The 20498-nt window shown below is 36.6% G+C and overlaps 1 protein-coding gene across 3 annotated transcripts in view; it reads left to right on the forward strand.

Annotated features, from left to right (window-relative positions):
* The window catches only part of Filip1 (filamin A interacting protein 1), a 163381-nt gene that overhangs the window by 53592 nt on the left and 89291 nt on the right, over positions 1-20498 (forward strand). For all 3 annotated transcript variants that reach the window (XM_077802078.1, XM_077802077.1, XM_077802079.1), the window contains one exon: positions 16977-17258. In XM_077802078.1, coding sequence (XP_077658204.1) covers positions 16983-17258 — 276 coding nt within the window. In that variant the 5' untranslated portion in view covers positions 16977-16982. The remainder of the gene's footprint in view (positions 1-16976; positions 17259-20498) is intronic.

Below are 20498 nucleotides of genomic sequence, written 5' to 3' on the forward strand. Positions count from 1 at the left end.
TTGAGAAGCTATCATTTTACTTCCAATTCACTATGTGCTAGGGAACTTGATTTTAAGTTCTCATTCCATGAAAGAGCAGAGGCACAAAAATGTGAGATCTGGATTGAATCAAACCTGACTTTATGCACTAGATCCCAACAGTAATTTATCCATTCATTCATATTCCAAGACTTTAAAAATCTAAAGAATTTTTAATGACTTAAATCTTCCTTTGAATAAAAGCGAACAAAGTTTTAGGGGCCTCTGAGTTGCCAATGTATGTCTGATGTCATTTTATTCTTTGAAAAAGTCAACAGAACACAGAGCACTTTTTTTAACTTTTAATAGATCACATTAAAAATTTGTTCTCTTTGGGCATGAATTGTAGCTCAGTGATAAAGTGCTTGCTTATGATGCACAGAACCCTGGCTTTGATCCCTATCACTATAAAATCAATCAATCAATCAATAATTAAAAAAAAAAAAACCAGATTCACTCTCTCTCTGTGCCATGGTAGAGAAAACCTATAATGCCTTGCACAGAGAAGGTGCTCCATAGCATTTTTGTGGAGTTGGCTTTCTGATAAGAATACAACTTTTTTTTTTAACACACTCACAGACACACACACACACATATCTTTTTTATTTGTTCTAATTAGTTATACATGACAGTAGAATGCATTTTTACATATCATATATAAATGGAGTATAACCTCTCATTTGTTTTGCTATATATGATATAGAGTTACACAGTTCATGTAGTCATATGCACATAGGGTAATAATGTCCCATTCATTCTGCTATTATTCCTACCCCCATACTCCCTCCCCTCCCTTCACTCCCTTCTGTCTAGTCTAAATTACTTCTCTTCTTCTCTGCCTGCTACTGTAAATTAGCATCCGCATATCATAGAAAACATTTGGCCTTTTGTTCTTTGGGTCTGACTCATTTTGCTTAGCATATTATTCTCCTGTTCCATCTATTTACTGGCAAATGCCATAATTTCATTCTTTAAGGCCGAATAATATTCCATTGTGTGTATAAAAACTTGTTTTTAATAATGATTAAAATTAAAGTTGACCTGGAAATAATTCATTCAGTCAATCAGCCAGCATAAGCAAAAGATCTTACTAGGTTTTGCAGTTCCCCCCACAATTTATCTTCTCATTTGAAACTATTTCAACTGAGAAGACCATGGACTGGGAAGACCATGATGACACAAACCACCCGTACTCTTTTTCTTTATTGAATATCAGGTACTTTGAAATCACTCAATAAGTAGACATTGAATGAAAATAATAAAGCAGGTCTTGGAAGTGATTACATCAATTTTGTCTTCAAACTTACTTTTGAGCAATTAATTAATTTTTGGTAGTGAGGATGGAATCCATAGGCATTTTAAGGCTGAGCTACATCCCAGTCCTTTTTATTTTATTTTTTTGGTACCAGGGATTTAAACCCAGGGGTACTCAACCACTGAGCCACATCTGTATCCCGCTTTATTTTCTATTTTGAGACAGGTTCTTGCTAAGTTGCTTAAGGCCTCACTAAGTTGCTAAGGCTGGCCTCAAACCCACAATCCTTTTGCTTTAGCCTCCTGAGTTGCTGGGATTACAGGTGTTCGCCACCACACCTGGCTTTACTTTTCATTTAGAAACTGGGTTTTGCTTAGTTGCTTAAGGCCTCACTAAGTTGCTGGGGCTAAGAACTTGTGATCCTCCTACCTCAGCCTGAGTTGCTGGGAATACAGGTTGAGTAATAAACTTTAAAGTGACAAAGAAAGGCTTATTCTAAACTTTATTGTTCAATGATACATTTGTATGTGGAGTATGACATTTATAAATACATCGGTAACAAAACTAATAGAAACAGTGGGACTGTTCTGGTAAAATCTAAACAACTGTCAAACACAATGGATAATTAGTTTATATTCCATGTGAAATCTAAAGAGAAATAGAAAACCCCTTACTGTGTAGTTTTGACTAGGACTTTGGTTCAAGCAAAATCTTGCTATTGATAATACTTAGAAGGAAGACTTTATTTTCACACAATTCATGTATATCCTTATCTTTATCATAGGCAATGTATGAGATATTTGAAAAGTATTCCAGGCTGGGGATATAGTTCAGTTGGTAGAGTGCTTGCCTTGTATACACGATGCCCTGGGTTCAATCCCCAGCACCATAAATAAATAAATAAATAAATAAATAATCTTAAAAAGTATTCCACTTATGTTCTAAGGTTTTGATTTTTTTTTTAGGGGGGGGGTTATGTTTCTTCTTATACTCCTACCAGACATGGAGTATATCCCCTTAGAACACAGATGTAGAGAAGATGGGGTATTTAGGCCTGTTACCTTAGTTGGCCCAGGATTCCCAAACCACAGGGTGATTCTCTGCCTAGGACAGCTGGCTATGTCTGATGTGGGGAAAGCCCTTTGTTTGCAGGCTGGGCCACACCCCACTGGTTTGTCAGCTGCCTGGTAAATCTTTGTCCTTGGCCACAAGTGTCATCAGAAGAGAGAATATGGATGACTGAAGGCAAACACTTAAGCACTCTGAGAAAAACAATTCTCAGTTTGTGTCCTGTGGCTGGTGAGTCATGCTAGTACACGAAGGACAGAGGTGGACAGAAATCAAGGGGGAAGATGGGAAGGGGAAACCCTCCCTAGTGACAAATTTGGAAAATGCTCACTTTGGGCATTTTGGTTGGCTTGAAGGGCAGCTGATGAAAATAAAATGTCAACAAAATAAGAAGGTAGTATTGAATTACTGGGAAAGTATTTTTTCTCATGGCTACATGAGAAACAGACTTTACTATTTATGTACATCTTAATTTTTAGACATTAAAAAATTATAGGAACGTAGCCAAAATTAAAAATAACCTGTGTTTTGTACTTTCTTGATGTGTAACTATAGAACATTCCTTGACCTTCCTCTGCCCTCACTTAGTTACTATTTAGTTACTATGGCTACCACCAAAACTCACTTTTTTTTTTTCTCCCTGATATGGAAGGATAACAGTGCCACACGAAGGACAAGCTGAAGGCTGAAAATGCAAACTCAGAATGTAGCCTTACACGGTGCAAGTTGCCTAGTTAACCCACTTCGTTTTGTGATTCACATACTTATTAATTTGCTGCAATGGTCCTCCATTTTGAACTTCTCCCCCTAAGTTCTCCTCTGGTCACCAGACAGCTGTGTGCCTTTTGTTTATGTTCCTTTGTGGGCCTGGAAGAAGCTTACTCCCCTAGGGGTCAGCTGCAGTACCACTACTGGAGAAATATTGGTTCTCAAAGCTGGCATCTTTGTTGTAATCTACAGTATTTTGTCTTCCCATATTTCTAATTTTTTTTTTCATCTGAAGAATGATTCAGAATCAGATCTAGTTAATTCTCAGATATGAGACTGCTATTAAAGCATGCCCAAGCTTACTTTATTTTAAAAATGGTTTTAAATGCTTCTCTGGTTTTAAATTTAGAAATATATAGATAACTTATTACATGAAAAGTCACTGAGGTGTAAGTTTCTACTGTATTAATATATAAAAAATTCTTAAATGCTTATTATTATATGTTATACACATAATATTTTATTATAGTTATTTTTCCCTCTTTTTGGATATGATTTCTAGTATACTTAAAATATTATGAGGTTGGCATAACACTTATCATTTATAAATAGGTTGTAAATATATTGGGATAAATGATTACATATTTTATTGATGGATTGAACTTGCAAAAATATTAAAGACCATTGTCTTGGACAACCCTTGAGGGAAACAACATTTTTTATTCTTTTGTGTGTCTTGTGCCCACTGCAGTGCTTGTTATACAGTATGGTGGTACACATAAATAATTTGTGGAATTAAACATAAGCCATAATTTTCAGAGAAAGCCTGGGCATTAATAATAAAAGAGAAGCGTAATATTGCCTTGTCTTTATTTCTATCTGAACTATTATAGAACAGCCATTCACCTTTCTGCCTTGGCCCCAAGGAGTGTCCATTTGGCCCTCCAGATACTGTCCTGTGCCTGAACTGGCTTGAAGATCTGCTGAGGCCTCTGTCACTTCTTCTGGTTCTAACAGTGACCATGGAGAAGTCCCCCAACCCTCTCCCTATCTCCTGAGTTGCCGATTCTCAAAGCAAGGCCCCTCTCCTTACCCATTCTTTCCTCATACTCGTTTGCATTTATACCTTTATTATTTATTGTTCTATTTATGCTCCCTGTAGGCCTCACCTTGGAGGCATGCCTGTGGAGGCATTCCAAGGAACACATTCCCTTCTATGTGCAATATTCCTTCACCTCTTAGAAAGTGACAATGTCCTTAGATGGAGTTTGTGGACAGGCTACAACTTTTTCTTTTTGGACAATTCCTTTCCAGGAAATTTCTTTAACCAACCTGCACACAGTCAGCCTTCTGCCTCTCCCACTTCCTGTGTATTTCTGTTTGCCATCCAGGCTTGTTCAAACTGGACCCAAACTCAAATGGTTACAGAGGATAAGTAGGTAATGAACAGCGAAGCTGAAAGAGCAGTTACCTATTAAATCCTTAGAAACTAAATATATCTCTTTGGTTTTTTTGTGTTTTTTTTTTTTTTTTGAAACACACAACCTTGTTAGGTGCAGTTTTTGCTTTTACTCTTAGGTACTAACAACATTCATACTATAAGAAAAACAGTGCAAACATAGAAATAAATACATGGAAATTCAGTTATGGTCTCAGTGACAAGAAGCTATAGAAAGAGGTAAGGACTGTGCTGTACTAGTAGTAAATGCTGCATCTAAATGTGTGAGCCACTATTCCACTCCAGCTAAATGGTACGGCACAGGATCATAGGCCCAGTGGTACCAGATCATCTGATATTCTCAACAAAATCTGAAAATCTAGATTGTGAAATCTGATTTTTAAAAATCTCATTGAATACACACACACACACACACACACACACACACACACACACACTATCTGCAAAGAGGTTTTGGTTTGTAGGGCATCATTTTGCAGCCCATAAATCTAAGCCTTTAAACAGGGACCCTGCTGGAAAATGAATTGATAATGTGGCACATAATCAGTTCCTGTAAATAATTACAGTTAATATAATTTTCATCCAGCCCAAATGTTTCTAGTTCAGTTACAGAAAGGACAGAGAGTTGCTGGTTAAAACAGGTAGATATTCTAGGGCTTCTTTGCAGTTTTCTAGAACTTACTCTTACCTTGTCCTAGAAGGTTGTTTTTGTGATCCCAGAACTTTCTAGGAATATAGTTTCTCAGGCCTGACTCCAGCTCCACATCCTCTTGGGCCGGGGAGATTCCACGTTAACAAGCTTTTTGGTTGATTCTGATGTTCAGTGAAGTTGCAGCAACTCTGCCCCAGGCTTTTCAGAGGAGGCTTTTATACCTGAGCCCTGGGAGGATGTTTAACCCTGGTTCTCTTACTTCCCTACTCCCAACTCCAGGCTTTAGGAACAAAATATGTCCTAATATGTGCGTCCAGTGTGGCTCTCCAAGGAAGGACTAATGGACTAAGACTCAAAAGAGAAAGTTGGCAGCCAGATGTGGTGGTGCTTGCCTCTAAACTCAGTGTCTCGGGAGGCTGAGGTAGGAGGATTGTGAATAGAAGTCAGCCTCAGCAAAAGTGAGACAATTCAGTGAGACCCTGTCTCTAAATAAGATACAAAATAAGGCTGGTGATGTGGCTCAGTGGTCACGTACCCCTGAGTTCAATCCCTGGTACCATAAAGAAAAAAAAAAAAAAGGAAGTTGGCACCTAATAGAGAAAAGGGCATTTGTGAACTAAGGACCTTGAAAGGGAAGAGGAGGAAAAAACATGTCTCTGTATTTCTTCTTGCCCTCCCTCCCCCAGAGCTTGTTTTATGTTGGAGAAAGGTCAGAAGTACCATCTTTGTCTTACTTTCAACCCTGCCTATTAAACATGGCTATTTCTGCTATAATTTAAAAAATGTTCTAGATTTAATAAACACTTTGAGAAATACAGAATTAGGGTAGTGACACTGCTTTGCAATTTAAATTTAACCAACTGGATTTCTTAACTCCATCCTGAGGTTCTGGAAGGGAGGTATGTTCAAAGGTAGGTGGGGGCCATTTTGGGGTTTGGTGTACACTTCAGGGAAGTGGGAAGACCTTTTTATTTACATAATTTCAATGAAAGGCATAAGAGATGAGCATGTATGGGAAAACAGTTGAGGTGCCTAAAAAAGGGAGGTGAAGAGGACAGAGAAAGCACTGAAGAGTTGTGGAGCAGAGGACCCCTGCATCATGGCCTCTTATCAAAAGTCCTTCCTCCACCTTGGCTAAGAGACACTGTACAGCAGCTTCATTATTGGAAAGTCCCTAAGCTCTGGTTGCCTCTACCCCACATGAGTATTATTTCTTGCTTTTCTTTTACAAAGCCAGAGCAGTAAGAATAGTGATGAGATTTAAAGAAAAACTTTCCATGCATGGCCTCAAAGTCCTCTGGTACTTTCTGGTTAATACAACTGTAGCCAATATTGTATTTCAAAGTTAAGACCCCATAAAATTCACAGGTACAGTTCTAGCACTTGATTTCTTTATGGCTGAATTCAGCTGTGCTCTAAATTTTTCTTAATCCTTCTCTAGTCTTCCCTCCTACCCCAGCCTGAGAGAACTTAATATTTCTTGGTAAATTCAGTATTACCTGGTACCATTCAATATGCACTACTTAGTCCTAGACCAAATCAAAATTCCATTTCAGTCTTTCCCTCCTCTCAAACTCTCCTCCTCCATATTTCAGGGTATCACACAAACACTGGTTGGGTGGTGAGGGGTGGGAGAGAAGCTTGCTAACGTGATTAGCTTGGTAGAAAGCAGTAAGGAGCATGCCCATTATCTGGTTTAGATTGGCTTCTCTGCTGTTATCAGGACTGGCTACATAATTAAGAGGACCCTGTACAAAATGAAAATATGGTACTCCTTGTTCAAAAATAATGACAAACTGCAAGACAGCAATAGCAGAGCATTAAACCATGAATAAGACTAGATTCACACTCTATCCCTGTACAAAAGTTCCTTTTTTCTCCATATCCTCACCAGCATTTATTACTATTTGTATTTTTGAGGATTACCGTTCTGAGGTTAGATGAAATCTCAATGTGGACTTGATTTACATTTCCCTGACAGCTACAGATGTTGAACATTTTTTTTCATATAGTTGTTAGCAATTTGTACTTCTTTTGAGAAGCGTCTGTTTAGTTCATATACCTATTATTATTATTATTATTATTATTATTTTCCACAACTGGGGATCGAACCCAGGCCTTGGCGAATTTGAGGCAAATGCCACTGAGCTACATCCCAGCCTTCATCTACCTATTTATTGAATGAAGAAACCAGTCTCTCAATATAGTATCATAGGGATAAACGTCTTTAAACATCAGATATATAAATATCTTTGACAATCATATGGTTTCAGGTGTATTCACAGTGTGTATTTTAATAGGTTTATAATCCTCTTTTCTTGGTCTATAAAGTAGCTCTGTTCTGTTTTCAGTTTAAGCTCCCTATTCTTTGCTCTAATCTAAATCAAGACTGCTCAGGGACAATTAGAAAAAGAAGTCAGAAGGAGTTCAAAACAGATTCAATCTGACTCTACACATTACAACTGATTTAGTTATTCTTTTATGTTAAGAATGACCTAGGGATTTGAAAGGAAAGGCATTTACAGGACACCTGAACATAGTTGACATGTGGCAGGCAATTAGAACACATGAAATCATCGTCAGCACACAGATGGGGTGAGCTGTGCAGGATTTCATTTTTCTCCCTTGTCAGCATGAGCCAGTGATATCCGCCAAACTCCCGCCTGTCTTTCTCTTGTTGAGGCTAACATTGACTACTAATTGGAATTTGCTACATGTTTCTTGAAAATGCAGTAAAATCATTTCAGAATATTTTGTATATAAAGTCAAACTTTTTTTTCTAATAGGAAATTTGCACAGTTGGCTTAATAGAATAATTAGCTAATCTACAAACTGGAGTTTTTCTTAATTGGACTAATTTTTAAAAAGTTTCAACTCATATCCAGTTGTCATAACAATTGTTCTGTTTCTGGAGTCTCAGTGACTTTTTTCAATTCAAAATGTCAAAAGTCAAGGCTGTGAGGGCAAAGTTACATTTCAGTCCTTTGAAAACCTCATATACTACATAGCATCAAGGCAGTCTGAAGGAAGTGGAGGGAGAAGAGGATGTGCCCTTAAAAGAATAGGGTATTACACAAGTAGAAATTAGACAAAAATAGTCTACTGGAATAGTAGGATTTTCTACCAGTTATTGTTTTAGAGGCTGTATGGGAGATGTATATCCTGTGACCACAATTTTTTCAGCCCTATGAAAGAGGAGCTGTGAATTCATTTGTATTGCAGTACTCCTGATCTGGTGACAGAAACTTTCATTCATACTTTGTCTTGCACAGGGACAATCCGGGCAGCCCTGTTCTAGTTCATGCTTTCTTTCTCAGGTATTAACCCTATTATTTGTGCACATGACCACATCTCTGTAAGCTTCTCTTTCCTTATCTTTATATGGAGAATAAAGATAGTATCTGTTTTACTGGGTGGACATCAGCATTTCATCAGAAGTCATATGTGCCAAGTACTTAACCCATGGCTCAGTGCATAATAATCTTTTCAGTAAACGTCAGATATTATTGTTATTGTTGGATTTGAAAACAAAGATAATTTAAAAAATTTTTTTTAGTTGTAGATGAACACAATACCTTTATTTTATTTATATATTTTTATATGGTGCTAAGGATGGAACCTAGTGACTCCCTTATGCTAGGCAAGTGCTCTACCACTGAACCAGAAGATAATTTTTAAGAATAATTTAACAAATGTAGATAACTGAGATAAAGCCTAATGTGCTTGCCTCTTTGGCTACAAATAGGCCTGTTTTTTTAGTGACTGGGAAATGACTGATCCTTATCCAATTCTGAGACTTGGACTTTTTAGGAGTGATGAAATACAGGAAGAAATTCTATTTCTGGCTAAACAAGGAACCAGCAATTTTCTAGATGTTTATCAACTTTAATTAAGATAAATGGTAACATTCTCTTTGCTCCAGAGGCAATTAATAATAGTACTGTACTATTAAAAATTATATTGGTAAAGTAGGAAAAAGTAGGAAAGCTAAAGAGTTATCATAATCAGTTCAATTTAAGGGCATTATTCTTTTTACATAGTCTGTGATTATTGATTATATATTAATATATAATATATAGTGGAACAGTGACATCAGAATTACAATAATAAAATAGAGAAAACATATTTAGAAATGTATATGATTAGTGAACTCCCAAGCAACTTATCAAGACCCTGTCTCAAAATAAAAACTAAAAAGGGCTGGGGATGTAGTGAAAAAGTGCACCTGGATTCAATCTTCTAGTACTAGAAATAACAACAACAACAAAAAAAGTATTTGAGGTTCAAGAATGAATCATCGATGTATAAAACGCCAGATAAATGTCATATGTCATCACCACATGTAGCACTATGTTACTAAATATTAAATGCCCTTCTTTTTTATATAATTAACAGTAGCATTGTTTCTTTGAAGGAAGCAATGAACAAATAAAAACACAAAACCCCACGTAATAGATATTGGCAATGAACATTAAGAGGTGAAATGTGATGCACAGGCTGCAGGGGATCAGCTTCTTAAGGCAGGTATGTGCCCAGGAAATAAGGAGTCTCCTAAAGGAGACTCAGGTCATAGTCCCAATTGTTCCATTGATTAGCCGTGTGACTCTGAACCTCGGTTTCCTCAGTGTTAAAGTGAGAGAGGTGAAGATACTTATACACTAGATGTTTTAGGGAGACAAAATAGAACTCTGTTCCTATGAAACGTCATTTATATTCTAGATGGATCTGTTCAAGAACCATATCAGACACTATATAATTGCCAAATGGGTCGTACAAATTAATTGTTTCAGGAATTTAGCGGAGGAGGAAGAAGTCGGCAAGAGTTGCAGTGGGGAAAGAAGGTTTTGAAGGTTTTGTAAAGGGCAGTGAGGGAGGGATGCTGATGGTGGTTCTACATGGATCACACACGTCAGGCACAGTGACAAGGATGTGGTATAAGAAGTTCCAGCATCAAGTTGGGAGAACCTGGTTTGAATCTTGCTGCAACCAGTCAGCCTCTGTAACCTGGGGCATCTTGGTTACCCTGTTGCACAGTGGAGCTGATACCTCTCTAGCTTGAGGGTAGTTAGGAAAATTAGAGTTATTTGCATCTTGATGATTTTATACACTGCCAGCACTTAGGTGTCCAAGTTGGTATACCTTACTCTTTATTCTCTAAAACTGTGTCAATATCTCTCATCTGTTGTCATTTACATTCCTATTTTCTCTGTCTTCTTTTGCTTCTTTATTGTTATTTTAGTGTTTCAGGAGAGAAATGGAAATAAATACAAGTATTTAATACACCATATTTATGGCAAACTGCGTTGTTACTTTGGTAGAAATTTTATTTTTTAGCGTTAGGAATGTACCTAAGTATTTCCTGATTCTAGTTATATTTTCATTTATATTTTATTGCAAGTCACAGATTCTATAAGCCTATATTCCAATATGCAAAATGTTATAAATTCAAATAATCAAATACTGTCTATTAGTTGGTATTTTGATGATACGAAAAGTCTTATTACTTCCTTTGAAGGAGATTATGTTGAAGCAGTAATGATTATATAAGCAAGTATGAAAGTGCCAACTAATAAATATAAACAATAAGTAAATGCATTAAATTGCTGAAGAAGGAAGAAGAACTGGTACTTGTTGGAAAAGTCAGAGGAGATGTAAATAATGTAGGGGTGAAATGGGTTATTTTAGAAAAGAAATTCATGAACATAGATATGAAAATAAAATGTAGCAGACATAATTTGTAGCCAGTGAATAGACAAGAATGCCACTGTGGGCTGGGGCTCAGTGGTAGAGCACTTGCCTAGCCTGTGTGAGGTACTGGGTTTGATCCACTGCATATAAATAAATAAATAAAATAAAGATCCATCAACAACTAATAAAAATATTTTTAAAAAAAGAATGGCAAGTGTATGAGAAGTACTGGGAGAGAAGACTGGGAATACAATTTTTCTGGAAATGGAGGATCTTGAATATAGGCTATAGCTGGTGCAAGGGAAAGCAAAGGGCTGCTAGCTGCAGATGACATTATGATGTAAGAGCTAATTAATCTGGAGAATTTTGTCAAAATGTTTAAGACAGGTCACTCTACTTGATTATTCAAGGTTTAAAACTCAAACTTGACACTTTTTCAGACTCAGGTATGCTCATGATTTCAACATACCTTTATTTCAGGTGTGATTTTTTTTTTTTTTAATTTCAGGGCAGTTTCTGTTTTCATTAGTGTTTTCACTACTGTAATCAAAAGACCTGACAAGAACAATTACAGGAGAAAAAGTTTATTTAGGGATCATGGTTTCAATTTATTTTAAATAGCTGGCTCCATTCTTCAGAGCCCAAAATGAGGTAGAAAGTCATGGAGGAAGAGTGTCGCAGAGGAAAGCGGCTCACATGATGATCAGGAAGTAGAGAGACATGCCACTCACCATATACAAAATGTATACCCCAAAGGCACACTCCCAGTGACCCACCTTCTCCAGCCACATTCTACCCTCCTTCAGTCTCCACTCAGTTAATCTCATCAGGGGACTAATTCACTGATTGGGTTAAGGCTCTTATAGCCCAATCATTTCACCTCTAAACTTTCCTGCGTTGTTTCCCAATGAGTTTTTGGGGGACATCTCACATCCAAATCAAAACAATTTCCCTGTCCTATTTTCTTGTTCCTTTTTTTCTGGAAAACTTTTTTTGGTCTGCTGATATCATCCTTGAAGGATATTAAAAAGAACTTTATAAAATATTTTTTGCCATAGTTTTAAGCTCGGGTAGAATAATATTTTTCTTTTTTGCCACAGTTATAATATTTTCTTTGGCTTTTTTATTACAACATGACTGCAGTGACTCCAAGAGAATCCTCTTTCTTGAATTCTAAAATTTTGTGAGGTTATTTAAAAGAATTTTCAATTTGTCTGGCTACATCTTCCTTAGTAGAATAAAAATATTTTATATAAGAAAAAACCTGGTTATTTTGAGGATTTAACGAATGTAGATAATGAAAAGTGAAAAATCATTTAATATGACTTGTTACATAAGTAGAATGAAGAGAAGTAAAGAAAATTGTAAAAATTTTCCAGATTTAGAGGCAAACCTGGGAATTTATCTGAAGAGTACATGCTGTTAGAATAAGTGATAATCTCATGAGAAATGTCTGAACATTTCATGAGTTTGGATATCTGTGAGCAGATTTGACCAAGTAAATAAGATCCACACAAGAAGTAATCTGGCATTGATAAAGAATAAACTAGTTGATTTGATTTGTCTTTTTCATGTTAAAATTCATGGATGACATAAAACTACAATAGATGTTTTCTTTTGCCTTTAGTTTTGTGTGCTTTGGGTATGTCATTATTCTTAAAAGAAAGAATGCAGACAGTTCTGTAGTAATGTTCTAGAGAGCCCACTTGCCACGGACCTTTTGCCAGGCCACACTGTAAAATATAGGGTTTTTTTCTGTAATTATGTACTTTGTTCTTTACTACGCAATAGACTTTTTCCTTATAATTCTATAAAGTAATTTTTTGGGGACGGTACTGGGGATTAAACTTAGGGGCACTTGACCACTGAGCCACATCCCCAACTCTGTTTTTTATGTTTTATTTAGAGACTGGGTCTCACTGAGTTGCTTAGCACCTTGTTTTTGTTGAGGCTGGCTTTGAACTTGCAATCCTTCTGCCTCAGCCTCCCAAACTGCTGGGATTAGAGACGTGCACCACTGTGCCTGGCTCTATAAAGCAAATTTTTAAATAGAAGAAATTATATGTGTTGTGTGTATGTGCACACGCGTGGGGGGTGATCTCTCATTCTATGTACCAGGTAGGTCCTTGAAACTATGTATAGAGAAAATAAAACCAGGAAGTGAGAGGGGTTAGCTACTTGGGAAGCATAGGAAATATATCAAAACCTAATATATACTGGGCAAAGGGTAGGGAGGGTAGAGAGGGTGCATGGGGGCAGGAAATATGGTGGAATGAGATGGGCATCCTAGGTACATGTATGACTGCACATATGGTGCAACACCACATCGTGTACAACCATAGAAATGTAAAGTTGTGCTGCAGTTGTGTACAATGAATCAAAATGCATTCTGTTGTCATATATACATATTTTAAAATAAATTGATTAATTAAAAAAACCCTAATTTATGCAGAAAAGTGTTTTAGTGGTGGTGGGGAGAGGAATATTTTGACTAATGTTGAATCAAACAGGATAAGACAAACCTGACATAGGGAAGGGCAAGAGAGAGCAAGGAAAAGTTCAAGGTTAAGATCTGTAGGAGCCAAGGGAAGCATGGAAACTAGAGTGGACATGAAATTGCTGTAGATGTTTTCCTTTCCTTTTCTTTTTACTTATTCAAATACTCTAGTATTACTTATTCATTCAACATAAATTAATCCAAATCTTTATTTTTTTTTTTATTCCTGTCACATTACTTACCTGATAGTACGCTCTCATGGTCCAATGTGTGGGAGGAAAGGGTAATGAAGAAGAGATGGTCATAGATAAAAAGAGGATGCTCAAAAAAAAAAAAAAAGAGGATGCTCAGAATAACATTTGGTCTTCCCTTTCTTCCCAATCCAGTCAGCAAATTCCAGGCAGAGCATTGCTGACTGATTACTAAGAGAGAGTCAATATATTTCATGAACTATGCTAACTAATTCACTTATGTAAGAAGAGACTGTATGGCCCAAATAACATCAATTTTAAAAAGCTACAAAACCTGATATGAACTGTCAGTTCATTGTGCCTTTTTCTTGAGGAGAACTTTTTTCAAAGGATATAACCTGTGATGAAGCAAAAGTATTCTTGGATTCTTCCAGAAAGTTTGTTATCTTCATGTCCTAAACTTGCAACCATGCATTCCACTATTAAGAAGCCTGTGGAGTTCCAGATGCCTGTCCTGCATCTGCCTGCTAACCCTCTAAGCATGATGGATAGGATTTCACTAATTCTGATTAAATGTTTATGATTGTTCAGTTTTGGGGCTTTTAACATAGTAAGTTTGTCATGGTCCCTGTTCAGACTTTGCATCCTGTTTTAATAACCTGTAACCTTAATAACTGGCTAGATTGATTGTGAGGAAGTTTTTTGAATGACTCATCATTTTACAATTCTATAGCAGGTTAATGGTTTTAGAAAATGTTCTTTTACTTAGTAACCTAATTGCAATTGCTATAGGGATTTTGCTGGAGTGTCTATGGGGAGGACATATGCATAGATTTCTCAAATTCTGTAGTGTGGAGTGAGAAAACATTAATCCATGAGTATTTGTACATTTTTCTTGGCCCTCTATTTACCAGGTGTCCTCCCCACTTCCAGTTTGCATGTATTGAAGAACTTAGAGGAAAGCCATACAGTGAATACATTTTTTTTTTAGTCAGATATGAGTTCAAATCCTAGCTTTTCTATTTACTGGGAGTAGCTTGGTGATCCAGGAAAAGATATATAATCTCTCTAAACCTCAATGACCTCATCCATAAACTTGAAAATAATAGCACTGACTTCAGACATTGTATAACACTTAAGAAACAGTGAGAACTATTAAAAACAAGAGTCTGAATTTCACTAAATGTGATACATGGAAATCCACTATTGTCTAGATATTTTGCCCCTGCAAAATAGAATGAAGTGGTGTAAAATGGATATTATTGATAGTAGACTTAGTTAGACTATTGAGAAATTGTGGGGCTTTATTTCCCCCCTCAGAGATGCCAGTTTTCTCCTAAAACTTTCTTGACAAGTGTGTTATCAATGAGTGCTCTTGCACGTCAGAGATAGGACAGGGATTGGTTGCTGACTTTGTCATGGAGATAAAGATAAAGATAGAAGACTGTAGTCAGCTTACTATGAAAGGACTAAAATCAGTGTGTACATGCCAAAGGAAAAGTAATTAATGTGAAATTTCAGTGACACAGAAGAAAAATATTTGCTAAGACAGACTTAACATTGTGGGTCTACCACATGAGATTTTCCACCAGCCAAAGTAAATTAATCTGGAAGGGAACAGGGAACTCAAGCTTTCAACTTGATTAGTGATATGTAATAATTAGATAATTCTAAAATGTGTAGTTTTTCTTTCTGGAAAAGCCATTAATATTATACTATCATAAAATTTATTTTACAACATTAACTTCAGACTGAAAATTTTAGAAAGAACTAAATACAAAATTGATACTAAGTAGATTCCATTTTCTGACTGTTTGCAAACATAATTGTGTTTAGTAAATACCTATAATAGATAATTATGCATTTGTTCTTTCTTAGACATGTCCTAATATTATGAGGCCTATAAAAGAGGACTCAGGGAGGATGAGGCACAAATACACAATATAGTCACATACAAATACTGTGTATGACTAAGGCTGTAATTAAGTTTAACCATTATCACCTCACTTCCTGTGCTTTGGGAACTCTTGTCTGGTATTTCTATTAACTCTTGACCTAAATTGAAGTTGTCAAATTAATATTTGATTCATCATCTCAAAGAGCCTGAAGATCTTATAGAGAAAATTACTTCAGATAAAAAGAATTCACATGCGTTGTAGGGAATCATAATTCAGTTCGGGAAGCCATGTGTCTGAATTGTGATGTGGAACAGGTCTTGAGTTAATTTTGAAACTCTGTTTATCACCTCATTTTTTCTCATCTTCTCCTCCCCCTCCTCCTCCCTCTCTTTGCCCTTCTATCCCTCCTCTTCTACTTCCTCCTCCTTCTTCTGGCTTAAGTTAGCCCACTCTTCCCAGAAACAAGCTGTGATGAAATACAGTAGGTCTTCTCTACAGTGGTTTGGCCTCCATTATATTCTTTTTTCACCAAGGAAGCACGAAAGAGATTCTAGAATTGAGAACCAATCACTGAGTGAACCAAAAACAAGATGCCGCTTCTTAAGATTATATTACAGTAGAATAAAATAGACATTATTATTGCAGTGTGTATATATACATGACTGCATGACCAATGTGATTCTGCAACCTGTACACTCAGAAAAATAAGAAATTATATCCCATCTGATTCAAATATATGATATGTCAAGGTCATTGTACTGTCATGTGTAACTAATTAAAACAAATAAGAAAATTAAAAAACCACACACACAAAAAAAGTTAGTGTGCTGTAGAAAGTTCACACATGCATAGAAGAGTCTGTTTATTATTAGAGTTCAATCCAAAAAAAGGAACATAAATATAAATTTCAAGATTCATTGAAAGAATTGAAAATTCACTATCTGAAAGGAAACATTGCTGTGTTTATTTTTCTGTTATAAACCTAATGTTTTAAAATAATTTCCTTACATATGGCAGGGTTCATAAAAGGAATTTACTTTTAGATAGCAAAGTCCTTCATTTTATCTGGAATGAATAGTGAAAATCTTGTTTAGTTGTTCATACCACAAGTCTTAAATAAGCCCATGTGCTAAACTACTATATTTAAGGGCTTACAGAAATTTTGTAGTACAGTCCCAGGATGTTAGAACACTCTTCATGGCACTTGGAGTGATAGCCTTTGAGCTCAATATATTTGTTGTGAAGGGGTTGGCTGGGTTCATATACCATCTATAGGGCTTGGTTCATGTTGATCATGATCGTGATCTTTTGGCCTGAGATGTTTGTCAGTTTAGAGTCATGTTTTCACTTTTTCCTGAAGACCAAGCATTTTTCTTAAGATTGTAATAACATATTCATTAAAGTGATAAGGAAGCTGTGACCGATCTGTTTTTCATCATTGTAAAGCTGCCGTACATTTCTAAAAGTATTTTGACAAAAATACTTTTGGTGGTGATAAAAAAAAAAAGCTTATCTTTTTTTTTTTTTTTAAATATGTTGTAGGTGGGAATGAGATCCCGAAACCAAGGTGGCGAAAGTTCATCTAACGGGCATATCTCCTGCCCCAAGTCCTCCATCATCAGCAATGCTGATGATAAGAGTCTCTCAGAAGATGCAAAAAAGAAGAACAAATCAAAGAGGAAGGAGGATGATGTCATGGCTTCAGGAACTGTCAAACGACACCTAAAACCATCTGGAGAAAGTGAACGAAAGCCTAAGAAATCTCTGGAGTTATCCAAAGAAGATCTCATCCAGCTACTCAGCATAATGGAAGGGGAGTTGCAGGTAGAGCCAAACTTAGTCAACTATTGCTTTTAGTTTCTAAGCTATAAAGAGTATAAGTCAATGGCCCTCACTGGACTCTGAGCTTCCTGGGAAAGGAGATACATCTTCCTCATTCATTTCCAAATCCCAGTGTGTGGCACAAGTTTTAACTGAATAACTATTTGTTCAGTGAATGATAAATGTGAAGGTCCTGATTCCAACTTCAGACTTCTCTAGAAGCAAAAAATTTCTTGATGATTTTGGTAAAAAATTAATACAGATTTTGTCACTTAGTAGGCAATTGGTTAGGTTATCTAATTTAGACATTGTGGTTGAAAATGTAGAAAAGTCATGATTATTAGAAGGGAGTATTAAGATCAATGATTACTTTTGCTTTTTTTTTTTTAACTGGAAGATTGAGTAAAAGAGAGCTAGAAGAAGTACCAGGGGAGAGAAAGAAGGCTTTGTTGAAATCAGCATTGCTACATATCTTTTCTCATTTTTTTTTTTGGTAACTTCAGCTTTAATTTTCTATAGTGTCATTGGGGTTGAAATGGACAACAGCAAGCAGAGCATTGCATTGTGAAGTACCTAATAGTTTCCCAAGCCTTTTCAAGTTTGTTATCTCATTTGATGGCAATAAAATGTGGGATCATTATCTATATTTTATAATTAAAAAAATGGAGATCCCGGGCTGGGGCTCTTGCTCAGTGGCAGAGCACTTGTCTTGCATGTGTGAGGCACTGGGTTCGATTCTAGGCACCACAAATAAATAAAGGCCCATTAACAACTAAAAAAATATTTAAAAAGAAGAAAGAAACCAGAGACCTGGAGCTGAGATCTGGTTTGTCCAAATCTCATCTCAGGCCTCCAGATTTTTGGCCTGGTGATCTTTCCATTGCCTACACCCACCAACCTTATCTAGTTGCTATGAGCCAGGTCCCTCTTATTAAGTCTTCTGTTTTTAGGAATTCAGTCAGCAGTTCAGTTTTTTTTGTTGTTGTTGTTGTTTCTGAGGTCTAGACAATTGTATTTCTGGCAGTAAGGGAACAATACTTTTTTTTTTTTTTTTTTTTTTTTTTTTTTTTAGGACAGAATGACTGTCCTTTTGTTTTTGTTAGGTTTTAGCTTACATGAGCCTCTAAGGGGACACCAACAATTGCATGAAATGAAACCCTTGGCTTACTGGTGCTGTTAGCATCAGAGAGGTAATTCACAACCTACCCTAAACTAGGGTGGGCACTATTCCTGCTCTCATCTGTGTGCACATATAGATAAGGGAACCCCTGGGGTAAAGAAATCTAAAACATACAAAATTCAAGTGTGAAAAAACAAACAAACATGATTGAGTTTACCATTTATAGACTGAGGAAATTACATTTGCATTTCACAGTAAAAGATGAAATTTTCCAGAGTGCCACCATTTCTAAAAATAACTCTGCCATTCCCAGAAATGTCCTTAGTGTTTTGTTTATTAACATTCATTGTGTAAAGAGGCAGAATTACTCCTTCCTTTTAACCAGGCCCCCAAATGACAGCTATTAACTTGAGTACAAGAGAAAGGTATAACTGTTGCCTTAGAAACCTTCACAAAGCAACACTGGCTGCTCTTTTCAGCCGTGTTGGCTCTTGTGCCAGTGGCTCTGGCAGACTGTTTCCTGGAGAACTACTATGTCATGGTGGACTCCATAAGGTATTTAAAATCCATGTGGCTTTTAGGTGGTGCTAGATATACAAAATATAAACCGATACAGCAGGGAAATGGAGGATATTAGCTAGAAGACTCCAAAGAAATGCATTTTGCTCTTCATTCATCTTTATGAATTCAGAATCCCTCCATTACTTGTATTCTTGAGTAACTAGGAATAAGTAAAAAAAAGTGTACAATATCGTTTGTGGTGAATGCAAAGAGAATTTTAAGGAATTCCATGATGAACTCATTTGCAAAGCAAATCATCCGTCACACACAGACATATGTATTTGTAAGTGCAGATTTTGCAAATGCTAGATTTGTTTAAAGTGAGAGGTTCCTATATCAAGAGCTGTAGCTATCGGTTTTTTAGTGGGTACTTTTCCTCTGTTAGCGTTGTCACATTGGGGAGGGTGTTGTAGCTAAGAGTGGGAGGCAGTTCACATTAGCAGATGAGAGTGGGCAGGTGAAAATGTGGCAGCTATGTGCTAGATTTGCCAGAAAAGAGATTTTTTTAAAAAATCATCTGAAGGGCTGTTGCTAGAAAGTGAAGCAGGAATATGCTTTGTGAAGTAAGTTCCCTGTTGCACAGGCCTATGGCTTGACATATGTGGGAACATTTAGTGCCATCTCACAAATCTTCAATGGCCACATATTGCTCTTTATGGGGTGGCTGTGTATGACTCAAATGCCCTCACTCTGCAGGTGGTATTCCAAGGTTCTATAAAACACTGGGACTATTAGGCACCTTCAAGGTGATTTATCTATTCCATCTCCTTTATTTTGGTTATGTAACTGACCCAAGGTGGCATAGCAATCTTGTTACAGTTGTTTTAGATCCAAATTCCCTGTCTCACTGTGTAATGTCTTTTTCATTCTATCACTTTCACACTGGGGATGTTCAAGTGTAGTTGGACTTCAGGATCTTTATATTTATTCTTTGTTTTCAGGATTTCCTTCATGTAGATTCATAAACTCACAAACCAAAGCCATTTTATGAAAAGATGAAACTTTGTAGGTGATAGAAATTGAAGATTTCTATCCCATCAGGGAAATGGGATGGGATCAGAGCCTTAAAGTTGTAGTGATTCAGATCCTTAAGAAAAAATGGGGAAATGCAGGGATGTCACATGGCAATGTGTGCTGGGCACTACTGGCTCTGTATTCACTACTCTATGGGTAATGTTAGCTGAAGTTGTATAACAAGACACCTTAGAAGGACCAAAGCTACAGGTCAGTAGAAGTAGGGTGATGCAAAGAAGGAAGGACTTAGTATTGAGGAGATAACACTAAGATCAAGTCTGCCTGTAGGAGTTTTGCCTCAGAAATAACTTGGGGGCGGGGAGAAGATGGAGGATCCTTCAGACTTTTCATGCCAATTTTCTTCTCCTCAGACTCTCTTTTGATCTCTCTAATACTCTTCAAATTCATAGCCAGCATTTTGCATACTGTAGATAATTCTGTGTGTTTTGGTGTGGGGGAGGGAGACTAACATCCCTAGGCTTTTGAAACACGTTGAGTGATCTATAGCAATTTGCTGAATCAGCATTATATGCACCATAATTTTTGTT

The sequence above is a fragment of the Urocitellus parryii genome, chromosome 8 (assembly GCF_045843805.1).
Source record: "Urocitellus parryii isolate mUroPar1 chromosome 8, mUroPar1.hap1, whole genome shotgun sequence".
NCBI lineage: Eukaryota > Metazoa > Chordata > Mammalia > Rodentia > Sciuridae > Urocitellus > Urocitellus parryii.